The following is a 25,576-nucleotide window of genomic DNA, read 5'->3' as shown; positions in this document are numbered from 1 at the left end:
CTTCTGTTTTTTTTTTTTTTAATCAGTAGAAAGGTTTCTTTAATGTTCTAAGGTATTGTAACCATGGCTTTAATCACCTGTGAACTGAAGTGTCTTATGGACTTTTCCACAGGAGCATTTGCCATACTTGGTTATTGGGTAAATGAGGAAGTATAAAGAATATTGTTTAAACCATTCTGATCTGTAAAGCTTATTTGGATTTTACAAAATCATCTTTAAAATACAGTATCTTGAACAACTGTGTGTGTTTTGACTTTCTTTGTCACATGCTCTTCTGGAACAATGGCATGTATTTGTATATTCTAAAATGAAGTCCATGCTACCATACCGTTAATGATATAAAAGCATAAAACCTAATCCAGTAGTCTGTCTTGGGAAAAACATGGAAATCTATTGATTAAAGAGTGTGGGACCCTTAATTATGGTTTTATGCTTGGAATTACCACAGTTGTAATTTAAAGATCATTTTCTTTACTTGTCCTTTATTCATCGTTTCCTAATCTTTAATAATATTATTGACATAATTCTTCCATTCTCACTTAATATTAACAGAAATAATTGTACAACAACTCTAGTCTACACGCCTAGTCTGCCTGTGGTTGAAATGTCCTTTTCGTGGACATAACACAAATATTTAAGTGTATTAGCACAAAGGACAAAAAGACAGATCCAGTACATTCTTTGGCCCCGAAACGTGTAATTACGGTCGTACAATATAAGCCGTTTCAAAACCTACTTGGTTGCCTATCTAGATAGCATTTTGGCCATCTTAGTCACGTTCCGAATGTTGCCTAGACAGGCAGCTCACTAGATTTGAACAAACGCCCATCGAGTTCAAAGGCATGAATGTGCGCACTGGCCCTTTAAGAGCGACAGACGTGATCCACAAGCAGGAGAAGCAGGAGTGATTTCCTCTTGCGCCGCTACGATGTAACGGCTCACTGTACACCGGAGACGAGCCCATGACTACAGTGTGATTTCACTTAGGAGTTTTTATATCACCCTGGGCTATTTTTTGTGGCCCAGTAGAGACGTTTATTAGAGGATGGCCGCAGACGTGGATAAAACTCCTGCTGGAGAGCCAAAGGATGATCATGATGAAGATCGCGCGACTCCATCCAGCAGACGCGCCCGCTCACGTTTCAAGCAACTCTCCAGTTTATTTCTAATCGCTGCTGTTCCTTTCTTCGGCTTTTGCATTAAATATTGCCTGGACATCCAGCTTGTGAAACGACATGTAAGTTAATACCAGTTCGGTCAGAATTTCATTGCAGTTTGACCCGTGAAGGATGCTTCTCATAGCCATGAGAGATACTGCAGCTGTTCAAACCACATGTAGTCCTTGCAGTTTGCTAAAATGCATTGAGTTTATTTAGTTTTAAACATTGCTCTTCTAAGATTAATTTTTGAGCTGTCTTTGCCACGTCTTCTTTTGTTATGTGGGAACAGTAAACTTACATCTGGTGCTCCAGCTGCCCGCTGTTTTACTAGGGTTGGGTTGGATAATTGCCACAGCTGGGCACGACTGTTAGAACAGCAACCCCCCTCTTTCTCATATGTCTGTGTTACTTCTGTGTCGCTTCCTGAATTTACCAGGCTGCTCTCCTATTCAGACTGATAATAGACCCAGACACAACATTAAAAGTATGTCAGGAATTCAGTTAAAAATAAACAGACGTAGACAACATTGTGTCCTATTGCCTTGGGGCAAGTATTCTGCTGCCCTTTGTAGTGTGCAACTCGTTCTTTTGATTCGAATCTTTTCAATGAACCAATTGAACCGGTTCACATAACCTATCAGAATGAATCGTTTGGACTGAATCAGAGTAGTCAGCAAGCCACTTTGTTTGAACCTAGAATTGCCTCTTTCAAACATGTGTGATTCGTAATTAGCCGAGAACCGATGAGTAAACGAGTAGAAAAAGAATTTGTCATTAAAGCAAATAATTTTTTATTAGCCGAATAGCAGAAATGTGCAGAAAAAATAAAGGGTGCTAAAATCTTGTAGTTTTTATGAAATCTGTTTTTCCATCACTGGAGCAGACTGATGTGGACTAGCTGAGATTTGTTTTCTGTTGCAGGAGGCAGGATTGAAGGCGCTGGGAGCCGATGGACTCTTTTTCTTCTCATCCCTGGATACCGATCATGACCTCTATCTCAGTCCAGAGGAATTCAAACCTATTGCAGAAAAACTCACAGGTATTATTCTTGGTGTCTGTGCACTTGCAGAGCATTAACATTCTTTCACAAGTAGACATTGTCTATTGAAGCAGAATTAAGATGCTTCAAGGCTATATTCTCCATCACTGTAGAAAACTGAATTCCAGCTGAGAGTTTTAAAGCATTGTTGCAATGCCTGATGTCCATCTCTGTTGCCTGAAGGTGTGGCACCTCCCCCAGAGTTTGAAGAGGAGATACCCCATGATCCGAATGGAGAGACGCTGACCCTGCATGCTAAAATGCAGCCGTTACTGCTGGAAAGCATGACTAAGAGCAAAGATGGCTTTCTAGGGGTAATTTAAACATTACACATTAGTAAATTCATCTGAACTACTAACAAGGTTATAAACAGACAGGGTGATGATTTAAAAAAAAAAAAAAAAAAAGTTTAAAATACCAATAATAAGAAATTAAAATGTACATGAAATGTATTAAAATTCTAAACTTAAACTAAATGTAAAATATATAGTACGTTTCAAGGTGCATACCCAAAATGTGCTCGTAAGGTAAATTGAGAGCATTGTCTTTCTCATCAGGTTTCACACAGCTCTCTTAGTGGGTTGAGATCTTGGAAACGTCCAGCTGTTCCTTCATCCACGTATTATGCCAGTCAGTTCAAGGTCTTCCTGCCACCCAGTGGTAAATCGGCCCTGGGTGACACTTGGTGGATCATTCCCAGCGAACTGAACATCTTCACCGGCTATCTTCCCAACAATCGCTATCATCCTCCCACACCACGAGGCAAAGAGGTACAAATATACCTTTAAATTAGTTAAAATGATTTTATATGCTTGAGCTGAATAACATCAACAAAACCATTTTCATTTAATATTACTTGGTTGAAAAATGGGTGATCTGAGGTTGTCAAGGGCTATTTGATCAAGAAGACTGATTCCATTTCTTTTTAGTTGGTGGATAGATGATGTGATTATTTAATTTCTCTGCAGGTACTAATCCACTCTCTGCTGAGTATGTTCCACCCGCGGCCTTTTGTGAAATCCCGCTTTGCTCCACAGGGGGTTGTGGCTTGTATACGGGCTGCTAGTGATTTCTATTATGACATTGTTTTCAGGTGAGTTAAAATAAAACATGCTGTCATGTTTGAATAAGGTTTTTGTCATCAGAATAAATGGGATTTTCTTAAAATCTAGTAGAATTCTGTATTGGCACATGGGATTTTGTATTTGGCACATGTAAACTTTGTCACAATCTTTACTTGCATAATAATAATAACAAAAAATAAACAACAACAAAAAAAAACATTTAAAAACCAAAAAAAATAAAAAATCAAGTAGAATTTTACTTTGTATGTCACCTTAAAGAATATCTGATTGTAACTTCAGTCTTAACTTTATTTTAATTTTGAGCCTCCAACTGAATCTTATGTTATTGCGTTACTAATTACAGAATCCATGCTGAGTTCCAGCTAAATGACGTTCCAGACTTTCCATTCTGGTTCAGTCCTGGGCAGTTTGCTGGTAACATCATCCTCTCCAAAGAAGCTTCTCACGTCCGAGAGTTTCACCTCTATGTCCCAAATGACAAGTCAGTCTTCCCTCCACTATTCCTAACTGCAAACACTTTTAAGGTGCTGAGTGTAGAGCTGCATAATTAATCATGTTCACGATTTCTATTTTTTTTAGATTATTTTAGCATAATTGCCTGCAATATTTGCCCGCTGGTTCTGATAAAAGTCCAATAAATATATATAAATATAAATATTCGGATTAAATGTAAAAAAAAATTATCAATATTTGTGATTTAATAATGAGCAAAATCATTTTGGTTATCAGTTTAACCATTATTCTGCACCCCTAGTTGATTGTGTTTTATGTGGCAGATCTCTGAATGTGGACATGGAGTGGCTTTATGGGGCCAGTGAGAGCAGCAACATGGAGGTGGATATTGGATACCTGCCTCAGGTTTGTTCTCATGTTTGAACATATTTTGAAGGTTTTGATTTGTGGTATGCATAATAGAAAAGTGTTTCTCCTGGCATTTTGCTGTATGCTTTTTAGTCAGGTTTTCTTTTCTTTTAGTCAGTTTTTTGACAAGTCAACGCCATGCATTGTATTCTTAGCTGCAATACACAAAGTAAATGGGCTGTATATGTTTACAGATGGAGCTCAGGGCAGGAGGTCCCTCCACTCCCTCAGTGATCTACGACGAGCAGGGGAACATGATTGACAGCCGAGGCGAGGGAAGAGAGCCCATTCAGTTTGTCTTTGAGGAGATTGTCTGGAGTACAGAGCTGAGCAGAGAAGAAGCATCCAGACATCTGGAGGTCACAATGTACCCATTTAAAAAGGTGAGTCCACTGACTCTCAATCAACAAACTCTTTTTCTGTATCACAGATTCATGCTTAAACATCTTGAAATTTGTTGTTAAGAGTCTGCAGCAACACTGCCCTATTAAAAAAAACAGCATATGCTGGTTAGGTATGTTTTGAAGCATGGCTGCTGGTTTGAGCTGGTCCTAAGCAACTAGCTCCTGCTCAGGACCAGCTTAAACCAGCTCAAAACAGCAGCCATGCTTCAAAACATACCTAACCAGCATATGCTGGATTTTTCAACAGGGTGAACAGATGTTCTTTCAAGATATCAATATTTTTTTGGTGATTGTTGTTTAACAGATAAATAGAAATGTTTGCAATGTTGTCATTATCAATCTCACCAGAGGGTTTTCTTTTTGGAAGGTGCCATATTTACCATTCAGTGAAGCCTTTAGCAGAGCTGATGCAGAGAAGAAGCTGGTTCACTCCATCCTGCTCTGGGGGGCCCTGGATGACCAGTCATGCTGAGGTAAGACACCCAAAAACTTCTGGCGCAGTTAAGTTTGGCCATAATGGTCAGCATGACTTTATTTGTATCTTGATATCTGCTGACAGAGTTAATCATTGGTCAGAATTGGTTTTATAGCTAGAGTTCTAGGATTCTTTCAGCTACATTAGATGTTTTTCTAATTTGCGCTCTGTGCACGTCTCTTCCTCCTCATCTGCATAAGGTTCGGGGCGGACTCTTCGAGAGACAGTCCTCGAGAGTTCGCCCGTTTTGGCCTTGCTCAACCAGAGCTTCATCAGCAGCTGGTCTCTAGTCAAAGAGCTGGAGGATCTGCAGGTGGGGAGTTTGGGTCATTTAGCTGACACATGTTGCTAAACTAAATGAAGTTGTCCTTATTTAGACTAATTAAGTGTTTAACCTTCATTTAGAGTGATAAGAAGAATCTGGACTTGAGTAAAAAGGCTCGTTTACATTTGGAAAAGTATACTTTTCCAGTGGAGATGATGGTGGCGCTGCCCAACGGCACTGTGGTGAGTTTCTTAACCAGCTGGGTCAGTCTGTGCCAACTGCTTGTTTCAATGAATATCACTCTAACTTCTCCAGGTCCATCACATCAATGCTAATAATTTCCTGGACCAGACATCCATGAAACCAGAAGAGGAAGAGGGGCCTGCTATCAGTTTCTCAGCAGGCTTTGAGGATCCTTCAACTTCTACATACATTCGCTTCCTACAGGAAGGACTCGAAAAGGCCAGACCTTACCTGGAATCATAAAACTGTTTCTCTCCATAAACATTGTTGCACGTTAGAGATAAATGAGGGGAGTATATGAGGGAGAAAGAAAGGAAACCCTGATATCAGCTCTGCTCCCCCATGTCTGATTTTAGGAACGGAATGTGTAGGAGCTGACACAATTTCTTCATTCAGAAGGCAGCTGGTGACCTCATCTTAAGAGTGCACAATATAACATCATGTTGTCACAAGAGTGTGGTAGATCACACCGTGAAACCTAAAGGGTGTTTAACCGCACACAACAACACAATCTCAATTAAGTCATATATTTTTATAAATAAAATTTGCCGATTTTGTGCAAACCTTGTGACGAATGTCATTAGTCTGATCCATTGTTCAGACTAATGAACTGAAACGGCATTATGTTGTATATTGATCTGATGAAACCACTTTTATACTTTTGTTTCATACATACAAAGCCACTTATGTTTTGCTGCATAATTTTTGTTTGTTATTCCAGATAGTCCTGTAGGACACAGAATGTTGCTGGCTGTTGCTTCCTCGATTAGGCAGTTTGTGATGGTCTGGTCTGAAAGCCCAATCAGGGTGAGACGAGGCCTGATGTTGTTGTTTAAGTCTGTGGAAGCAACGTCTGCTTTTCTGTGTCTGAACAGAACACTGGCACTATGCTAAAACGCACACAAAGCAAAGCTTTGGATTTCAGCTCAACCACACAGCTGCAGGAAAGCTGCCATGGGCTCTAATATATCACGCCTGAAATCCACTTTTGCCTAAGGGTGGAGGTACGTAATGGTCAGTTAGGAACATCACATTTTTTGTCTTTTATGAATTAAATATAATGCAAAAAGCTCACATGCACTCACGTCTGATTCTTTCTACCACATTTATGCTGAAGACCAGAGTAGAAACAGGAAGGAATACAAGATTTATAATGTAAGTTGGCGTAGTGTTCATTGTCTTTAAGCAGGTTGTTATATCTTTTCAGCATATACCTTTTGCACAACTGTTCAAAAGTTTGGGATCTGTAAGATTTGTTTAAATGTTTTAACATGAGTCTCTTATGCTGACAATTCATTTAATCTAAAATACAGTAGTATCATAAAATATTACTACAATTTAAAATCTCTTTTGATTTAAAATGTAACGTTTTCCTGAAAGTCTTCAGTGTCACATGATCCTACAGAAATCATTCTAATATGCTGATTTGCTGCCCAAAAAACATCCGGCTCAATGTTGAAAATAGTTGTGCTGCTTAATGTTTTTTTGTAGACACTGATACATTATTTTTAAGAGTGAAATAGATTACTAGAACGTTCAATAGAAATCTTTTGTAACATTATAAATGCCTACTCTCACTTAAGATCAATTTAATATGTCATTGCTGAATAAAAATGTTAATTTTGTACTGACCCCAAACGTTTGAATGGTAGAGCATGAAATAACATCCCTATAACTGCAGTTTTGTGTAAATAAATGGTGATTTTTTTTTCTGATTTTTTGTATAAATAAAACAATGTTGTTGTTAATCTGATGTTTTATTAGGTAAGGAGTTAATGAACACTTTCAGCATTGAGCGACTGCATTTTCACGTATAAATGTTCACGGACTATAATTTTTGACATTTTTAGAATAATTTTTTTATACAGATAACTTGGTGAACTGATGTTATTACCACTGTAAGAGTTATTTACAGAAAGGTTTTCCTACAGGCTAGGAACACATCCACACGGGTACATAAGACTTTTTGTGGATGTCTAAGGTAGGTTTGTTAGACCAAAAGCCTCTCAAGACTTGAAACATGCAATTCTGGGGTATGTGTGTGGTTTTCAACCCAAAGTCATTTCAGTCTTGGTTTTGTTTTAGCTTGAGTGATGAGAAACCTTGTTTGTTTGTGTGTGTGTTATGTGTAAAAGTACAGCTGTGGGTTTAAACTAATGCCTAAACCAGTGCTTACAGCTGATGCTGTGCTTGGTAACAGCGGATAAGGGTTTAATCAGTGCTATTTAGTCAGGGCGTTGCTTGTTTTTGTTGAATCCTAAATTAACACAGATACAAAAGATCATCACAATAATATTCAAGCTGTAACCAGAGCGGCAGTAACAATGCAGGATCCACAATCAACCTCACCAGTACAAACACATACCGCTCAGATAATATTTGGACTGAGTTCTCCATTCTGTCCCAGAATTCACCTAAAGATATTATTTCTTGTATGATGAAGTGCGCACATTCAAATAATGAATTGGACCCAAATGCATCTTAAGACGAAACCTTTTTTTTTTTTTTTTTTCATCATGATGGTAAAGATGTTAGGTGAGCTTTCATTCCCTTGACCTCCCTTCAGGCAGATTATTCAGCATTCACAGTTTGCAGTGTCTCTTTCCTTTGCTTTACATGTGTCAGTAAACTGTGGAGAATTAGTTTATCTGTTAATGGCCATATTTCCACTAAATCATGATGTTTTAAATTATTTTCAATGCTTGTTGCGTCAGCCGAATGTCCAGGCTTCCAACTCCAGAATTGTGAAGTCGTTGGTCTCAGACAGGCTGCAGTTATTAAAGGTAAAACAGGGGCTGCTTCTGCCCAAGAACAACCTCTCGTCCACCCACAAACCAAAGTGACCACTGGGATGAAAATAAACAAATTCAGTTTATAAGTCTTGAAATGAAGAATATGACATTTAGACATTAACATTTTGCTGAATACTAATATGTACCTTCCTCCTCCAATGGCAAAAGAGTCCAAATCTCCTTTGATAAAAAACGAGTTTTCTCCAGTCCAACGGAAACTCTTAAAAGGAAACAAATGTAAAGTGTTTAAAAGATATTGTCATTGTGAACCTGTCTATTTGATTCCCTCAATGACAATAAATATGCTCAAATGTGTCTTTATTGGAATTTACCTTAAAGCGTGGATGAGACAGGAACAGGAAGGTCTCTCCAGTACCATAAAATGCTTCACTAGGATGCAGCGGATGTGAGAGGAAGCTCCCAAAGACCTGAGTAGTAGTAAAAACCACTCAATAACTAACCAAAACAGATTTACAAAAGTAAAACATCTGTCTTAGGTCAAAATTACAAGTGGAAGCAATTTTTCTATTTATTGTGTGGAATTAAAATTACATGAACAGTGATCATTAGATGTCCATTCTGATTAGAGCTGTGAAAAAATGTATGACCTGCTGGTTGTGGTCCCTGATGAGAATCAGCACAGGCGAGTCGGTGGTGCTGAGTTTCCTGTAAAGAGTCTTGAGACTGGCCCCGTGTTTGTCCGTGCTGTAGGACAGCTTCCATGTGTGTCCAATTGTACGAGGAGGCAGCTCTTTTGAGATCTGAGAGAAAACATTTTACTACATTAAACACACTGGGCCTCCAGAATCAGCTCAAGTCTTTATTTTGCAATGCTGCATTTGGCTACACATTAATGTTCATGTATGTTAGTGCACACTGACCTCTCTAACTTGTCGGGCATCCAGGATGACACTCTGGTTCAGAATGTGACTCAAACCTTCTGGTTCAGTAGAGACAGAAGCTTTCGGCGCACTCTCCTCCACTGACACCATCTGTACAAGAACATGTGTATGACTCACCAACTCATACATTACTGTTTAAAAGTTTGGGGTCTGTAAGTTTTTCAATTAAATTTATTTATTGAAAGACATGAAAACTTTTATTCAGTAATGATGCATTAAATTGATCAATAACAAAGTGTTAATAAAGACAATTACATAATGACATGTATTTCAAATATATTCTTTTAAATTTTATGATCATCAAAGATTCCTGAAAAATTTGCTTCTTGAGCACCAAATCAGCATATCAGAATGATTTCTGAAGGATCACATGACACTGAAGACTGGAGTCATGCTGAAAGTTCAGCTTTGGGAATAAATTATATTTACAGAAGCATTCATTTTAAACTGTAATACTTTAGAAATATTTTACTGTAATTTGATCTTTTAAAAAAAAAACAAAAAAAAACTTACTGATCAAAAATGTGCTGTTCTTATAAAGATGACCTTTATACACACTTTCAACACTGCATGTGTAAAATAACAAAAAAACAGCAGATGCTTAAAAGCACATTCAACAAATTTCCATTTTGCTGGCTTAATAATCCTCAGTGGTATTGGACTTTAAACCCAAGAATGAATGCAATTTTATTAACTACGGTGGATTTATAGTGCAGAGCTGTTTGTTTGCTTTTTTCTTACATTTGTGATATAGGCCAGGTTTACACCAAATTACACAAATTAAAATCTACATATTCAAATATTCTTTGACCTGTGGATTAATTTTGTTTTCACATTTTTGACTAAATAGTATATCTAAACAATAAAAAGCTTTACAAGAACTTATGTATTAAATAAAAAATAAACTCCAGTTTAGTTTTAAAGTTTTTATTCATTCTGCAATGAAATGTACTACACAAATCCTTGTTTAGATGTACAAATAAAACACCAAACATCCTTTAAAAATCTTATTTACATACATATTTGCATAAATACACAAAAAAGTAATGCATATTTGCAAATTAAACATTTATGAAAATACTCCTTCCTATAAACAATTGTCAGTGCTACAGTCTCAGTAAAAACATGACCTGTTACGTGTGTTTTTTTTGCCCAGCCTCATACAGTATTTGATAGATCTTGAACTTAATCTCAGACTTCACCTGAGGATCAATTTTTGCCAACATGTCTGCAATGACAGCAGCGAATCTGAAATCCTCGCTGTCCTGCTGCATGGCCCGCTCCCTCTCCCAGTCCAGCTGCTCCAGTATCTTCAGTAAGGTGTCTTCAGTGGTAGACTTATTCTTAGGCATTATGTCGGTAGAAGATGGTGATGCATTGGAACAGGGTGAGATGCTTGGGGCAGGGAAGGCTGAAATTGAGCAAGGTGAAGGGCTGTGTTTAGGTGATGGACAGGGTAGATGGGGAGTGGATGGGGTGGGTGCAAGAGGCGATGATGATGGCCTGACAGACACAGGTAGAGGGCTTCCGGAAGTCACAGTCTCTGATGCTCCTGATGCTGGAGAGACTGGGAAGCTGTTTGACTTCAGTAGTTCCTCAATGGAGACCACTTTATATATATCCTTGATTAAAACAAACAAACAGTAATTACATTCAGGTACAAAAGGCACACGTTGTAAATATACAGAACAGATATTTTCTTACATAACGCGACCTACATCCGATTGAAAGATTGAAAAATAATAAAAGTAGGGCAGATCTTATCTTTACATTTCAGAAAACTGCGTGACTTAAATGTGCGCATTAAACGATGCAACACTCGTCTGAGAAAATGGTAGCATCGATCAATAACCTTGAATTATGAAATGAATTTATGAATGAGGTTCATCTACTGTTGCCATGTGTTTGTCTCTATTGTTTGAACACGGCACGTATTTTACAATTAGCGACCGCATAGCAATAATCATTAAAGGATATCAAAAATATGTAGAAAACAACATGGTACATTTTTTTTAAATCAACACGAGACAGAGCAAGAGACCACCTAGCTAGGATGCTACCATCCAAAAACATCATTTTTGTTTCTTACCTTCACATTTGGGCCTTTCCCCCGATGTTTAACAAATTGGGTTAACCATCCCAGCTCTGCCATGATCCTGTAGGGACTTGGATCACTGCTTCTTGCGTGGACCCTCTTCTTGAGCCTCACAAACTTGTCTCTTAAGTTCTTCCACACTTTACGGCACTCTGCCTCGTCTTTCCCCGTGGCGGCAGCGACTTCGTTCCACGCTTTCTGAATCAAGTGAAGGTCACTGTGATGGCGCATATTCGGATCATAGAGGTGCCTGTGCCGACGCACTTGCTCCGCTAATATTTTCTCGAAGTTATTCATTTTATTGAAGTTGCGAAATTTTGAGCCGTATGAACGCGCGCGGTATTGCGCTGACGTCACTGCTGCGCGCGGACGCAAGTGTTGGCAGTGCTTGACATTCACGGCTATAAAACAGCATTTCTTTAAAATATTGATATTGAAAGTATTTGTATGGAAGCCCGTTTCCGCCAATGAATAAAAAATAAAACAAGGTAATTGCGACTTTTTATCTCACAATTCGGACTTTTTTTTCTCGCAATTCTGACTTTATAACTCGCAATTCTGACTTTATAACTCGCAATTCTGAGATATAAACTCGCAATTCGGAGATATAAACTCGCAATTCTGACTTTATAACTCGCAATTCGGAGATATAAACTCGCAATTCTGACTTTATAACTCGCAATTCTGAGATATAAACTCGCAATTCGGAGATATAAACTCGCAATTCTGACTTTATAACTCGCAATTCTGACTTTATAACTCGCAATTCTGACTTTATAACTCGCAATTCTGAGATATAAACTCGCAATTCTGACTTTATAACTCGCAATTCTGAGATATAAACTCGCAATTCTGACTTTATAACTCGCAATTCTGACTTTATAACTCGCAATTCTGAGATATAAACTCGCAATTCTGACTTTATAACTCGCAATTCTGAGATATAAACTCGCAATTCGGAGATATAAACTCGCAATTCTGACTTTATAACTCGCAATTCTGAGATATAAACTCGCAATTCTGACTTTTTTTCTCAGAATTCTGACTTTTTTTCTCGCAATTGCGAGTTTATATCTCACAACTCTGACTTTCTCGCACCATAGCAAACCACTCTCCGTGTAAGGCTTTGCAGTACTTTGTTCAATTAGCTGAACTATATATTGAACTAGATGAATGTTGCGTCCGAATATGATTTTTGAACAAACATAAAAATTACTCATTATTCTTTATTTCTGTGTTTTGCGCTCACGGTTTGGACAGTACCATTACCGCCGGGCTTTCAGACACAACATTCTTCATTTCTTTATAGTTCTGAGTTTGAGGCAGCTTCTATCGCGTTATTTTAATAACAGCTGTCAAGTAAAGCGCGTATTATTGTAACACGAGAGTGGATATATATGAATGCACGCAGGTGGATTTCCTTCACTCTCGCATAAAGCGCGCTTTCATCTCTATGTTCTTGCTATAGAATTATCTTATCTCCTGTATTTAATGTTGTAAGATATCGACCAAGCAAGACATCCCCAATGAAAATTATAAATAAAGGATTCATTAATTTTATTATTATTATTTAGTCAATGAAGAGTTCAGATGCAAAAGCCATAAGTGCCATCTGAAATGTTATTCTAAAATGAGCATTTTTCTCAGGAACAGGTTCTTTTCATTGTCATTAAAGTAAAATAACTGAATATAAACGAAAAATACTAATTTTAGAAGAAAATTTCAGATGGCATTTAAGCTTTTGCATCTGAATTCTTCATATATAATTGACTAAATAATTTTCATTTATTTATAATTTATTTATAATTTTCATTGGGGATGTCTTGCTTGGTCGATATCTTACAACATTAAATACAGGAGATAAGATAATTCTATAGCAAGAACATAGAGATGAAAGCGCGCTTTATGCGAGAGTGAAGGAAATCCACCTGCGTGCATTCATATATATATCCACTCTCGTGTTACAATAATACGCGCTTTACTTGACAGCTGTTATTAAAATAACGCGATAGAAGCTGCCTCAAACTCAGAACTATAAAGAAATGAAGAATGTTTTGTCTGAAAGCCCGGCGGTAATAGGCTACTGTCCAACCGCGTCCAAAAGCCTTACACGGAGAGTGGTTTGCTATGGTGCGAGAAAGTCAGAGTTGTGAGATATAAACTCGCAATTGTGAGAAAAAAAGTCAGAATTGCGAGTTTATATCTCAGAATTGCGAGTTATAAAGTCAGAATTGCGAGTTTATATCTCAGAATTGCGAGTTATAAAGTCAGAATTGCGAGTTTATATCTCCGAATTGCGAGTTTATATCTCAGAATTGCGAGTTTATATCTCAGAATTGCGAGTTATAAAGTCAGAATTGCGAGTTTATATCTCCGAATTGCGAGTTATAAAGTCAGAATTGCGAGTTTATATCTCCGAATTGCGAGTTATAAAGTCAGAATTGCGAGTTTATATCTCAGAATTGCGAGTTATAAAGTCAGAATTGCGAGTTTATATCTCCGAATTGCGAGTTATAAAGTCAGAATTGCGAGTTTATATCTCCGAATTGCGAGTTTATATCTCAGAATTGCGAGTTTATATCTCAGAATTGCGAGTTATAAAGTCAGAATTGCGAGTTTATATCTCAGAATTGCGAGTTATAAAGTCAGAATTGCGAGTTTATATCTCAGAATTGCGAGTTATAAAGTCAGAATTGCGAGTTTATATCTCAGAATTGCGAGTTATAAAGTCAGAATTGCGAGTTTATATATCAGAATTGCGAGTTATAAAGTCAGAATTGCGAGTTATAAAGTCAGAATTGCGAGAAAAAAAGTCCGAATTGTGAGATAAAAAGTCGCAATTACCTTGTTTTATTTTTTATTCATTGGCGGAAACGGGCTTCCATATATTTGACTACACCTTTTCGAGTCTATATGAAAAAACAGAGCTGGTCAGTATACAAGAAAAGTCACCAAAACAACACTACTGCTAATGGACAAGGAGATGACGCTGAAACTTTTGTCTTGTGCCATTCTAATGAAATGTATAAAGATGACTGCCTGAAGGAAACAACCAAATTTCCCAACTCATTTATGATATGGGCTTGCATGTCAGGTAAAAGGACCAGGGGAAATGGCAGTCAATTCACAGGTTTACATTGAAACTTTGGACACTTTTCTCATTTCGTCAATAGAAAAGACGTTTGGTGATGATGTTAGTATCGATAATTCACCTTGCCACACAGCAAAGAGTGTTAAAGCTTCTCATCAGGAAAGGCATACCAACTCAATGACATGGCCAGCAGACAGTCCGGATCTCAATCCGATTGAAAATGTATGGTGGAAATTGAAAAAAAAAAAAACGGTCCATGACAAGCCTCCATCTTACAAAGCTGATCTGTCAACCGCTATTCAAGAAAGTTGGAGCCAGCTTATTGAATATTGTTTTTCATCAGTGAAGTCCATGCCCTAAAGAATTCAGGCTGTCACAAATGCCAGAGGAGGAGCAACAAAGTACTAATTGTGTTTTTTTTGTTAATGATTCCATTAGTTTTTCCTGCTTGATATGGAAAATAATTTTCTATTAATTCAACTATTTTAATTTCATTTGTTTGAGGTATGTTTCACATAACCAGAATGTTGAATTATTAAACAAAAATTGTTTTGTGTCATATTTGTGATTCGTCTATTTGCTATGAAGTAAAAAAAATTAGGTGAACAACATGTAAATGTGGTGATTCCATAATTTTTGCCAGTTGTAGTACAAATTTGCAAAGTATGAGTTGTTTGTTCAATCCGTACATTTAGTAAATGACTGACCTCCCAGTCCTCCCCAGCCTGGCCTTCTCGTAGAGATCTCTCCTCTTCCTCCTGCTCCTCCTCATCCAGAAGCACAAAATCCTCTTCATCTGCTTCGTCCTCTTCTCCTCCCTCCAGAATGCACAAGTCTGGCCGATGCTGGCTCAGGTAAGCATAAAGCTCATCTGACCTACAGCACAAAATATCAGACAGAAAAAAAAAAAGAAGAAACAAGAGAGTGAGATGAAGGAGCTTGTGCTTTATGACATTATTACCACATTTCTGCCCTTTCTTGCTGTTCATTTGACCAGGCAGCCTGTGTAGTCTAGGTAAGACTTAAGTACTTTTCCTGCTGCATGGTGAACCAGGCGTCTCTGGAGAGGATTTTAGGTTTAGAGAGAGCCTTTTTCTTCGCATGCTGAAGCTTCTGTCGAATTCTCACAAACATCAGAGATCTGTTTACACCACTACTAGATGTAGCAGCACAAGTACCTGATGAGTAAAAAGAGTTATAACTATATTAAATGAGAAAAAGATCATGATAATCCTTGTTTTTATGTGTACTTAGAACAAGTTAAATGTCAAAGTTCTTGAATAAAATGATTACCTAACAATTGTCTTTCTAAATATGATTGCTGATCTGTTTTGTCTGTGTGTTCATATTCTTTGTTTCCTCTTTGAATACTGTCTGGTCCTCCACAACAGTAAGTAGCAGCCGCTGTTAGCATTCCCCCAGACTCTAAAGTCAGCTGTCTCTCAGTTTCGGACATGTCCCCTGCCTCTCCTTCCTCATCCTCAGGATTTGCAGCTGGAGTTGCTGTCTGATCATGTGAAACAGAGGACTTGGGAGCAAGAACGGCCTCTAATGCTGACTGATGGTTTTTCTTGTGCTCTTTTTTGCTCTTTGATGGCTTACAACTGTTACATCTGAAAAAAAAAAGGTGATGATCAATGTGTCTGTGTTTGTGCAGTGAAGGGAAGGCAAAAAACAGGTGTGGAATTTTAAAATGTAACCTGGGGTGCTATATATAATATATCTGTGTGTGTGTGTGTGTGTGAGTACGTGATGTTAAAAAGTATGAATTAATCTCAGTAAATCTCAATTATGTGCTTTAATAAAGTGGCAGTAAGCCTATTATTTAATTTTGGAAACCGCATCCAAGCAGTAAAGCAGGAAGCACCTGTGTGTCTTGTTGAAGTGAATGCGAGAGATGTCCGTGTAGAAGGACACTGAGATAAGATCATCCACAGAGCAGGAGAATACATATTCTTCACAGCCATTCTCCTGAACAAGTGGCTGAGACTTCTGAGGGTCAAAGAAGATCTTATTGGACGTCACCAACAATACTCCAGAGACCACACCCTAGTGAGACAAAGAGAATGGATAGTTAGAAGTTGAGCATGCTGTATTTTAAGAAATGTACTGGGAATACAGAACAGCATAACATAAACACAACATTCTCACCTTTCTGTCTGTGATGTAACGAGAGAATAGTTTGAGGCAAGACAAGCCAGCTGGTCCCTCCCCTTGAGAGCATTCAGATGGGAGAGCCAATAGACACACATTTCCATCAGGTAAAGGAACCGCTTCCACATCCTAAGAGAAATGAATAAACGTCACACAAGGCAGCAGAAAAAAAACATTGTGAACCACTACACAATGGCATCACAAAGAGCTTAAAATATCTACAGACCAACTATATTGCGATTTACCATTCTGTTCACTATAGTTATACCCTCATGCATTAACACTTACGGTTTCTTAACACTTTTACGCTCTTACCGTCAGCTTGTCATATTCTGCATCTGTGGAAGGGGACACAAGAGTCGCTGTTCCCACAACACCAACGTCGAGTGCAGGATCGAGGCTGCGCTCTTGTCTAGAATGCAGGTCAGAAGCTGTCTCCGTAGAAGTTGAGGCCTTGTTCTTGGGTAACTGTTTGAGGTGGTTCATAAGGAAAGACATATTCACACTGACAACGGTTTCACTTCCCTACCTTCCACACTGCTGTACACCCCCTCATTTCCTTATTCATAGCCCTGTGACACCAGATGACTGGACAGAGTCACAGCAGCCAGGAAATATGAGCCAATCACACAGATGCAGAATTCATGCAAATGGGATCATGGGACGCTGACAGTTCCTGTCATTGATTATTTTCCTAGATCATTGTCTCCCTGTGAATTTAAGTAAATCTGATCATCCAAACTCGAATTTTTCAGTCGCTGTTGCTTTGCTACAGACAACTGTCTCCATGCATGCAAAATATTGTTGATAACATGCAAATCTCAAATCCACACAAACATTGATATGTTCTTATACTGGTACCTAATGATTTGCATAGTTTTAACTTTAACTTTAAATTTTTAACTTTACACCCACAGCAAAACTTTCAGCACTTTGATAATGATTTCTAGACTTGAAACTGTTTAAACCCAGCATACTTCATAGCATAATACAAGGTAGTTTTTTTTCCAGATGGCAAAAAAGTTAAATTGAGAATCTTAAATTGAGGAGTGTTGCAACACATCTCATCTGGTGGAGCTTGAATAACCACAGACACAATAAACTATTTTCAAACACCGTGTCTCTGTGGAACGCTATTCAAACAGTGTTTCATCTTGTACATAAGAAACTAAATGGACAGCCACAGCAAGAGGAGAGAAGAGAAGAGAAGAGAAGAGAAGAGAAGAGAAGAGAAGAGAAGAGAAGAGAAGAGAAGAGAAGAGAAGAGAAGAGAAGAGAAGAGAAGAGAAGAGAAGAAAAGAGATTTTGCTGGGTCATCAGATTTAGCCTAGTATATTGTTCCCGGGTTTATTAATTCATTTTAATTAATGAAATATTAGTTACCAAATTCTTTGCAGTCGACATTCTCCCAATATATTAGTCGAAAAGTTTCCATATTCTCCTTGAAATATCCATTCAGACAGTTTCACTAGAGTTATTTCACAGCTCGACTAGACAGCGTGGGGCGTTTCAGTAACCTTTGTTCTAAAGTTATCAGTAGATGACAGTAATGTATGACATAATGTTGGCGATTATATTTATGGAGACTTCTATCATTTATCAACAGGATTATGAAGGCGATGGAGTGTGTGAATAAGCTTAAAAACTTTACTCACTCCATGTTCACTGTTTCTGCATGACTCCAAAGTCTTCGTTGTTGGATCTTTAGCAAGAAACGCAGCCTCTATGAAGATAAAATGCAAAAACCCAAGCTGCATCAACTAGAGTGAAAGCAGATGTGTTTGTTTCTTCAGCTGTTTAAACTAAAGACACTAAAAGACAGAGAATATTTAGAAAGCAGTAACTCATTTTAAACCTGTGACAGTCACAGTTGAATCTGCGTATGTTATTCACAATACTGATAATTAATTAACTGATAAAAAATAATGCACATTGGGATTTTTACTGTGTGTGTGTGTGTGTGTAATAACTGCAAGCTGGCTTTAATGTACATTTTAAAGGTTTTTTTAAAGATTTTTTTTTATGTTTTTAAAAGAAGTGGTCTTATACTCACCAAAGCTGCATTTATTATATCAGAAATACAGTAAAAACAGATATATTGTGAAATATTAGTACAATGTAAAATAATTATTTTGCATTTAGTATACTTTAAAATGTAATTTATTCCTGTGATGGTAAAGCTGAATTTTCAGCAGCCATTACTCCATTCTTCAGTGTCACATGAGGTTAATATGCTGATTTGGTGCTAAAGAAACATTTCTTATTATCATTGTTGAAAAATTGTGTTGCTCAATATTAGTTTTTTTGGAATCTGGGATTCTTTGATGAATATAACATTTATATTAATTAAATATAACAAATATAATGTAAATTCTTACTCTTTAATCCTAACTCAATTTGCCATGATCAAAAAAAGTCACTTCATAATCAAACACTAATCAGGTACAAGTGTTGTGTGGTTAGGTTAGGTTATTTAGGTACCCTTTAGATAGTACTGTCTTAGTTTGGGGTTCCGGATTTGGTGATGTCCTCTGACACACTCCTGTCCAACACTCTTCCCCAGTGCACCCTGAGCACCAATGGAACACTGAGCAGTAATGAAGCCTGGAGGCTGCGAAATTCCAGCCGGCAGCTTTGATCCCAATCTAAATCAAAAAGATGACACAGGTCTCTATATGAGCTTGATCTAAACATTGACAAATTATTTTTTCATCTATTCCTTTAGACAATGCCAAACCTTACCTGTTCTTAACATTTCCAAAGTAGCTGGCCCTGCTCTTGTCTCTCTGAGTTCTGTGGTCCATGAGGTTTGACTGCTGAGACTGAGAAATGGCCAGTCAAAAAATGTTTACCCTTCCAGTGCAAGAATCAGTGATGGAACGATTGCCCACTGCTGTGTCGGCATCTGGAAATCTTCCTCCTCCTTCTCACCATCCTCATCAGCATTCTATTCACTCTACAGAAAACCTGCAATATGAGAGGAAAAAGGGAAAAAAGATTTGGTTTACTACATATTTATTTTTTTGTTCTATTTTAATATTTAATTGATATATATGCATCTGGAATTTGGTAAAGGGTAAAAAAAACATGCCATACCATGTTGACTGAAATACATTTTCTATATATATCCAAATACAGGCATTTAATAATTAGAAAATACGTACAGTCTATCAAAAGGCACAGGTAGGCATATTTATGCAAACTGGCCTACTTGAGCCCAAAATTAAAGCAAATACCAGGTCCAGTACGTGGTTCATCCAAGATTCTAAAAACAGATGCTTAAAGCAGCTTCAGTCATTTAATGCAGAAGCAATAATCAGGCCGAAAAACAGCACAAGCTGTGGTTTGTTGATATCGTCTAATGTGCTGCTGCAGGCCCGAGCTGCATCACAATGTCGCACTTCTGTGTCTAGCAGCCACATTAACAGATATATACATTAATAAGAAACACTTTAATGTCCGATTTCACTCACTACTGTCACTTTAAGGAATCCTTGATAGATCATTGTTGTCCGTCCTGATTAAAATTCTTCAGCAGTAATCCTAATGATGGACCACTTATTGGGCTAGCGTTTGTGTGTTCCTCTAAACTTGTCAATAAACATGAGTTCTAAAGAGCTAAAAAAAAAATCATTAAATATATGCATTTGTCTTACCTCGGTCTTTAATGATCCCATATAACGGCCAGCGGATCGGGACGCTTCGCATGATGCTCTGTCATGTGTTTTGATGCCGCTGCAGTGAATCTGTCACCAGTCATTAGATAACAGAGAAGGACCGCACGATTAAACTCGAATTTTCTCTTAAATTCACAATTATAATCGAAATGTCGTTGTAGAATGCACCGACTGAAAAGCTATATATTTGAATTTATATATCTACATTTGTTTCAGTATAGTATGGCTAAGCAGGTATATCAACTTCATCTGCAGGGTGACTTTTATTTTATTTTATTCTATTTTTATATATTTATATAAAAAAGAATAAATACATCAACCAGACTTGTCTGTCTTACAAATTCAAAAGCATAAAATCTTAAATCTATTTTTATTTATATAAACACATTTGTTTTAAAGCGGTATGTTTAACTTTATGCATAAATTGACTTTTATTTTGTATTTAAATACTCCGGTAAAGACCAAATTCTATTGGACTGTGGGGTAATGCATGCAGAATTCGAACCAATCACAGGACGATGTTAGTACACGCACTTCCGTCTCATGCACTCCTTGCAAATCAGCCGGGGGCGCGCTGAGCTAACAGCTAATCAGCTAACGGAGCAGGGAGAAAGGAAGCCCGGACGATTCACAACACACAGTAAACCGGAGTAATCTGCACTATTGCAAAAAATACAAACTGATATAATCTGACCACAAACGGTATGTCTTATATTTCTTCTAAATGCATAATTAGCAGCTGCACATTATAAGGTCGTTTGTTAGCTAATATGCTAAAAGAAGGAATGAGGGTCACTGAACGTCTTTGATTTGTTTAAGTTACCTTATAGGTTGTATTGTATTTATGTTCCCAGTTTGCAATGTTGTTGTTTTTTTCTACCATATGTACCTTAATCGTCTGTTCATTTAATTGCCCATTTTCTTGTTTATTCTTCATAGAAACTGGTATATATAATTGTATTACTCTACTTTATCTGATCATTTCCTTCTTGATTTATAGTTTTGATTACGTATGTAGATAAATTATATAATAGAGCGGTTGAGCGTCATAAAACACCTGTAATTAGCATTTTATTTACTTTAATCACTTGATTTACAAACTGTACCATGAAGGGTGCACTCAATATGCACCAGCTGCAAAAACATGAACTGTAGTCTTTTATACTGTAGATAATTTCTTGACCAGCATTCAAGGTGGTTTTGCACATGAAATTGAGAATATTTTATTATTTTATTTTTTTCGTATTTCAAGGCAAAGGAACTCTCATCCCAAATGAACATGTTCAGTGTCCTATAATAATAATAATCAAAACACTGCTATACAATCCAAGGCGTCAGTGCTTTCTCTCTTCACTCTCAGCAAAATGGAAACGGAAGCTGTAAGTAGATAAACATCTAAAGAGCCATTTCAATCATGTTTTGTCAATGTTTATGTATATTTATTTTTGTTTGCTTGCTCTTCAGGAGGTAATCCCTATTTGGCAAAATAAACCACACGGATCAACTCGTAGTGTTGTGAGAAGAATCGGCTCGACACTGCCTCTTAGACCCTGTCCCAGGGCTTGTTTCCAGGTAATGAAATAAAAAATCGTTCATATAAACACACACATACGTTCATCCACTGCACTCAGACAGTTTGTTGTAAATTAGTCATCATAAGCTTTTCCAAAACACATTGGCTGTTTGTGGTCTTTCTTGACCATGTACATTAAAAGTGCAACTTTTTTTAATGAAACATAACACTTAAGTTTTGAACAACTCAGACTGACAAAACTCTCTATAGCAAAAACAAAAATGAAATTGGTCAAGAATAGCATGTGTTCTCCAGGAACTCCCAGGGCTTCCGCCAATGCGTTCTATGGATGGTCCTTTGGTGCCTACATTGGCAGATATTGCCTGGATTGCAGATGATGAGGAGGAGACATATGCCAGAGTCAGGTAAGTGGTCTGTTGTGCTGGTGTATTTAGTTTCCTCTGAATTTAAACTTGACAGTTTTTATGTAAGATATTGTGCAGAATTGAAAAGTGTTGAATCCTCAGATGAAAATCTATTTTAAACCAATGCTATCCTGCTATTTGTCAGGAGTGACACACGTCCCCTGAGGCATGAGTGGAGGCCAACGCCCCTGCTGGTTATGCACAGGAACTCGTCTGTGCCAAACTTCAGACGAGAAGGCAGGCGAGTCGAGGGTCTGAGGAAACCAGGTGTAACTGCTTTAAACCGCACTACAGCTTTACAAGATGAGCTGAGTCGACTCCGAGCCCAAATCGCCAAGATTGTCGCTACAGAATCAGGTTGAGTAGTTGACTAAAGCTCATTTGTTTTTTACCATTTATAAAAAGAAGTTAGTATTAAATTGGATTTAAATTGGAAAGATTTGTCTATGGCTATAGAAATGGAGTCAATTTGATGTATTTATTTTAGTCATGTGGTCCCTACATGAAAAGTTTGATCTGTTTCAGATTCGAATCCCATAACCCCTGATCTGCTGTCCCCTGACGACACTAGTGTGGGCTTCTCCATGGCTCATTTTGAGACCGCTGCTTACCAGCCAGCCCCCACAGCCTCCTTTGTCATCAGTGATGTCACAGAGGAGGAAGAAGAAGAGGAGGAGGAGGAGGAGGAGGAGGTGTCAGAGCTAGTGCCTGATCCTATGCCACCAGTTTCCATGACTGCATCTGCAACTTTTGATCTCGATCGCCCTACTATGGACTTCCGAGAGGCAGAGGAGGACACTGTGTCTCTTTCAAAATCAACAAGCTTCGCTGATGTTATGGACATCCTGAAAGATATGAACCGCATGAAGATGAGTAAGGACAGGTGAGTGCAGTGTTTGTGTTGTTGTTTATAATTGTTCTTTTTTTTTTAAAAGTTCATTCTTCTGTAAAAGCCTATTCATTGTATATAGCACATATGAGAGGGGAAGTTTTATTGATATTAAATGTACTACATCTACTACTACTACTAATTAAGTAAATAGTAATAGTATATTAATATATGATAATATTATTGTTATTATTCTTTACTTATTGTTATTAGTAGTAATATAAATAATGGTGTTGTTATTGATTGATATTATTATTATTATAGTAACTAATGTTATTGCATGTATTACATTTAATATAATAATACTAATAATTATTTTAATGTATTCTCGTAGCATATTAATACTTGTTGTTGTTGTTGTTGTTGTTTGTTATTATTAATAAATATAGTAAATAATGTTATTGCGTTTTTGTGTACTTTATTTAGATATAACCGTGGGTGCACCTCGCTGAGGGAGGAAGATTCTGCCTCTCTTATATCTGAAGCATTGAGGAAGAAATTCATTCTGAAAGATGATGACATCAGTGTGAGGAAATAATCCATCATCCAAACCCTCCCAGCAGACTCTCCATGTAAGGCTAAACTGCATGGAATGCTTTTCTCTTTGGTTTAAAGTTGGAGATTGAGATACAAAAACCAAGAGAAATAAAACATGGCTGTGAATTATGTACTTAAGTCTTATCTTTTTTTCCTACTGGGTCAATAGGCCCATGCCTGTGGACCGTTGCCGTGAAAACCCCATAAAGCCTCTGAATAAACTCAATGGACATCTTCTGCGTTCCTCAGTGCTCCCACAATGCTGCGCTATTGTTACACGCCTGGACGGAAAAGAAGCAGTTCTTGTCGGCCCACACACACACTCCAACTTGCACTGAGAGGCCAAGTTTGTAATGTCTGTGTGTGTGTGTGTGTGTGCACATAAGGGTCCATAAGCATAGCCTTGGTCAGTGATAACTGAGCCTTTGTTGTTCCATCATAGATTTTGTGAAATCCAAGCACTACTTCCTGTTTCACCATCATTGTTTTGTTAATTTCAATAGGACAGTAAAATTTTCAGATCCTTCAACAAGCGTGCAATTTCACACTATATTATTCAAGCCATGAAACTACAGAAGAGTCCTGGAGGAGCCCAGTTCCAGTTTATCGTCTTGTAGATGTATAGTTTGGAGCTGTAGAAGTGTTTCTCTTGCCTTACACGTTCCCTCATACAAACCCTGTAATACTTGAAGCCGTTTTGATGCGTGATCTGATGTTACAATACTGACATGCGTTTGCCTCCATTTAGAGACTAAACAAAAAGACGTTCTATTTAAAGGGTTTTTGTGCGTGTGCATGTGCACTGAAGACTTTGGATTGCGTTCACTTGTAATTAGCGCTCTGTGATTCCCTTCTACCCTACAGACTTTTGAAGTGTATATTGTGCTAGAAGACTGATGTGGTTCAGCAAATAGTGCAACATAAGTTTGAATTCATAATGCGTGTGGTTTATCTTCAGGAAGTACATGGGAAATTAACTATTTTTGGTTTTTGCTTGTCAGGCAGGTTGTAAATGTTTCTGTAAAATCTGAATAGCATGTGTGATGTGGTGTTGGGTGTGACTGTAAGCCAGTTTTGAGGATGCCTCATGTTTTATATGACGATGAAGGATGCTTGTGTAACAAAAAGCTATTTTAATGCATACGCTGCTTTTGTGCCACAATCGCTCACTAAAGTGGGAATCAAACCCAAAATGTGTTTTTTATTTGTTTCACATTCTTGTTTAGACATGCCTGCAGCCTGTTTCCATCTGTCTGACACGTTGCATTAGAAGATGTTTGGTGTTTTTAATCCAAAACATTTCTTTTCAAACTCCACAATACTCCAGGGCAGTGAAATGCTTTTATAGTTACCTTCACAACATCATTAAAAGCTATGACTACCTAAAATTATTTTGCTAGTTTACAGTACAAATGTCTTTATATCAGAGTTGCATTCATAAACGAGTTTGTTGCCATCAATGCTAATGGGTGAATAGAACTGTAATATCTCATGCACTGAACATACTAACATATGTTTCTTTACCTGTCAGTAACTGGTAAAATGTGCGTGTGCTGCTCTTTCATTCTGACAGCTGGGTTTCAGTTATAGTTTTAACCATAGTAAACACTGCAAGTTTGCTTTGGTTCAGGTCAGTCTTGCAGAGCCATGGTTTTTTTTGGGAGACAGAAACTTGTGTACTTGTGTGTTTGCTTTTTTGTCAAATAAAGGAATTCTATTGACTGTTGTTTTTGCGTAAGACAGGAAATAAATGGTTTAAAAGCATTTAAAATCATGTATTTTCTCCAATGATGATCATCACCCACATGGGGGCGACATTCTCTACAGTCAAACGAAGTAAAACATCTATACTACCGTTCAATTCTTGTATTCATCAAGTGCTAGGCATTAACTGGATTAAAAAAAATTACAGTATAACGACGTATAATGTTAATGTTCTTGGGAACTTTCTATTAATTAAAGAATCAAG

At 37.5% G+C, this 25,576-nt stretch overlaps 4 protein-coding genes across 4 annotated transcripts; 2 read left to right on the top strand and 2 right to left on the bottom strand.

Annotated features, from left to right (window-relative positions):
• The first annotated feature begins 865 nt into the window (after positions 1-865).
• LOC306849954 (selenoprotein N-like) lies at positions 866-7,279 on the top strand. Its single transcript, XM_079385346.1, has 12 exons — positions 866-1,237; positions 2,082-2,199; positions 2,383-2,513; positions 2,757-2,969; positions 3,168-3,292; positions 3,628-3,765; positions 4,061-4,142; positions 4,340-4,528; positions 4,917-5,022; positions 5,225-5,337; positions 5,430-5,531; positions 5,605-7,279. Exons 1-12 carry the CDS (start codon positions 1,046-1,048, stop codon positions 5,773-5,775), a joined length of 1,680 nt encoding a protein of 559 aa, XP_079241472.1. The 5' UTR covers positions 866-1,045; the 3' UTR covers positions 5,776-7,279.
• Positions 7,272-20,523, bottom strand: LOC306849953 (oxidation resistance protein 1-like). Its single transcript, XM_079385345.1, has 15 exons — positions 20,223-20,523; positions 19,309-19,533; positions 19,048-19,211; positions 18,222-18,289; positions 16,882-17,034; positions 16,564-16,695; positions 16,280-16,461; positions 15,706-16,025; positions 15,443-15,590; positions 15,120-15,288; positions 9,206-9,316; positions 8,933-9,085; positions 8,657-8,752; positions 8,471-8,544; positions 7,272-8,378 (listed from the first exon to the last, which is right to left on the bottom strand). Exons 2-15 carry the CDS (start codon positions 19,368-19,370, stop codon positions 8,243-8,245), a joined length of 1,968 nt encoding a protein of 655 aa, XP_079241471.1. The 5' UTR covers positions 19,371-19,533; positions 20,223-20,523; the 3' UTR covers positions 7,272-8,242.
• On the bottom strand, positions 10,147-11,673 carry LOC306849955 (uncharacterized protein). Its single transcript, XM_079385347.1, has 2 exons — positions 11,316-11,673; positions 10,147-10,848 (listed from the first exon to the last, which is right to left on the bottom strand). The coding sequence occupies exons 1-2, from the start codon at positions 11,616-11,618 to the stop codon at positions 10,360-10,362; spliced, it is 792 nt and encodes a 263-aa protein (XP_079241473.1). The 5' UTR covers positions 11,619-11,673; the 3' UTR covers positions 10,147-10,359.
• A 274-nt stretch (positions 20,524-20,797) lies between the features above and the next one.
• On the top strand, positions 20,798-25,371 carry LOC306850194 (mitochondrial fission regulator 1-like). Its single transcript, XM_079385690.1, has 8 exons — positions 20,798-20,945; positions 21,496-21,622; positions 21,708-21,815; positions 22,072-22,181; positions 22,327-22,538; positions 22,707-23,064; positions 23,497-23,642; positions 23,777-25,371. The coding sequence occupies exons 2-7, from the start codon at positions 21,608-21,610 to the stop codon at positions 23,606-23,608; spliced, it is 915 nt and encodes a 304-aa protein (XP_079241816.1). The 5' UTR covers positions 20,798-20,945; positions 21,496-21,607; the 3' UTR covers positions 23,609-23,642; positions 23,777-25,371.
• The last annotated feature ends 205 nt before the right edge of the window (positions 25,372-25,576 follow it).

This window comes from Barbus barbus (assembly GCF_936440315.1).
Source record: "Barbus barbus genome assembly, chromosome: 30".
Taxonomy (NCBI): Eukaryota; Metazoa; Chordata; class Actinopteri; order Cypriniformes; family Cyprinidae; genus Barbus; species Barbus barbus.
This window is presented reverse-complemented; position numbering and strand designations above follow the sequence as displayed.

Bases quoted from the DNA above. Each gene is read 5' to 3' on its own strand.
- LOC306849955 (XM_079385347.1), bottom strand. From the start codon at position 11,618: ATGAATAACTTCGAGAAAATATTAGCGGAGCAAGTGCGTCGGCACAGG. The intron at 10,849-11,315 runs GTAAGAAACAAA...GTTTTAATCAAG, and splicing joins GGAAAGGCCCAAATGTGAAG to GATATATATAAAGTGGTCTC.
- LOC306849953 (XM_079385345.1), bottom strand. From the start codon at position 19,370: ATGGACCACAGAACTCAGAGAGACAAGAGCAGGGCCAGCTACTTTGGA. The intron at 15,591-15,705 runs GTAATCATTTTA...TTTACTCATCAG, and splicing joins TTTAGAAAGACAATTGTTAG to GTACTTGTGCTGCTACATCT. The intron at 8,545-8,656 runs GTAAATTCCAAT...TTTCCTTTTAAG, and splicing joins TGTCTCATCCACGCTTTAAG to AGTTTCCGTTGGACTGGAGA.
- LOC306850194 (XM_079385690.1), top strand. The intron at 22,182-22,326 runs GTAAGTGGTCTG...GCTATTTGTCAG, and splicing joins GAGACATATGCCAGAGTCAG to GAGTGACACACGTCCCCTGA. The intron at 22,539-22,706 runs GTTGAGTAGTTG...GATCTGTTTCAG, and splicing joins GATTGTCGCTACAGAATCAG to ATTCGAATCCCATAACCCCT.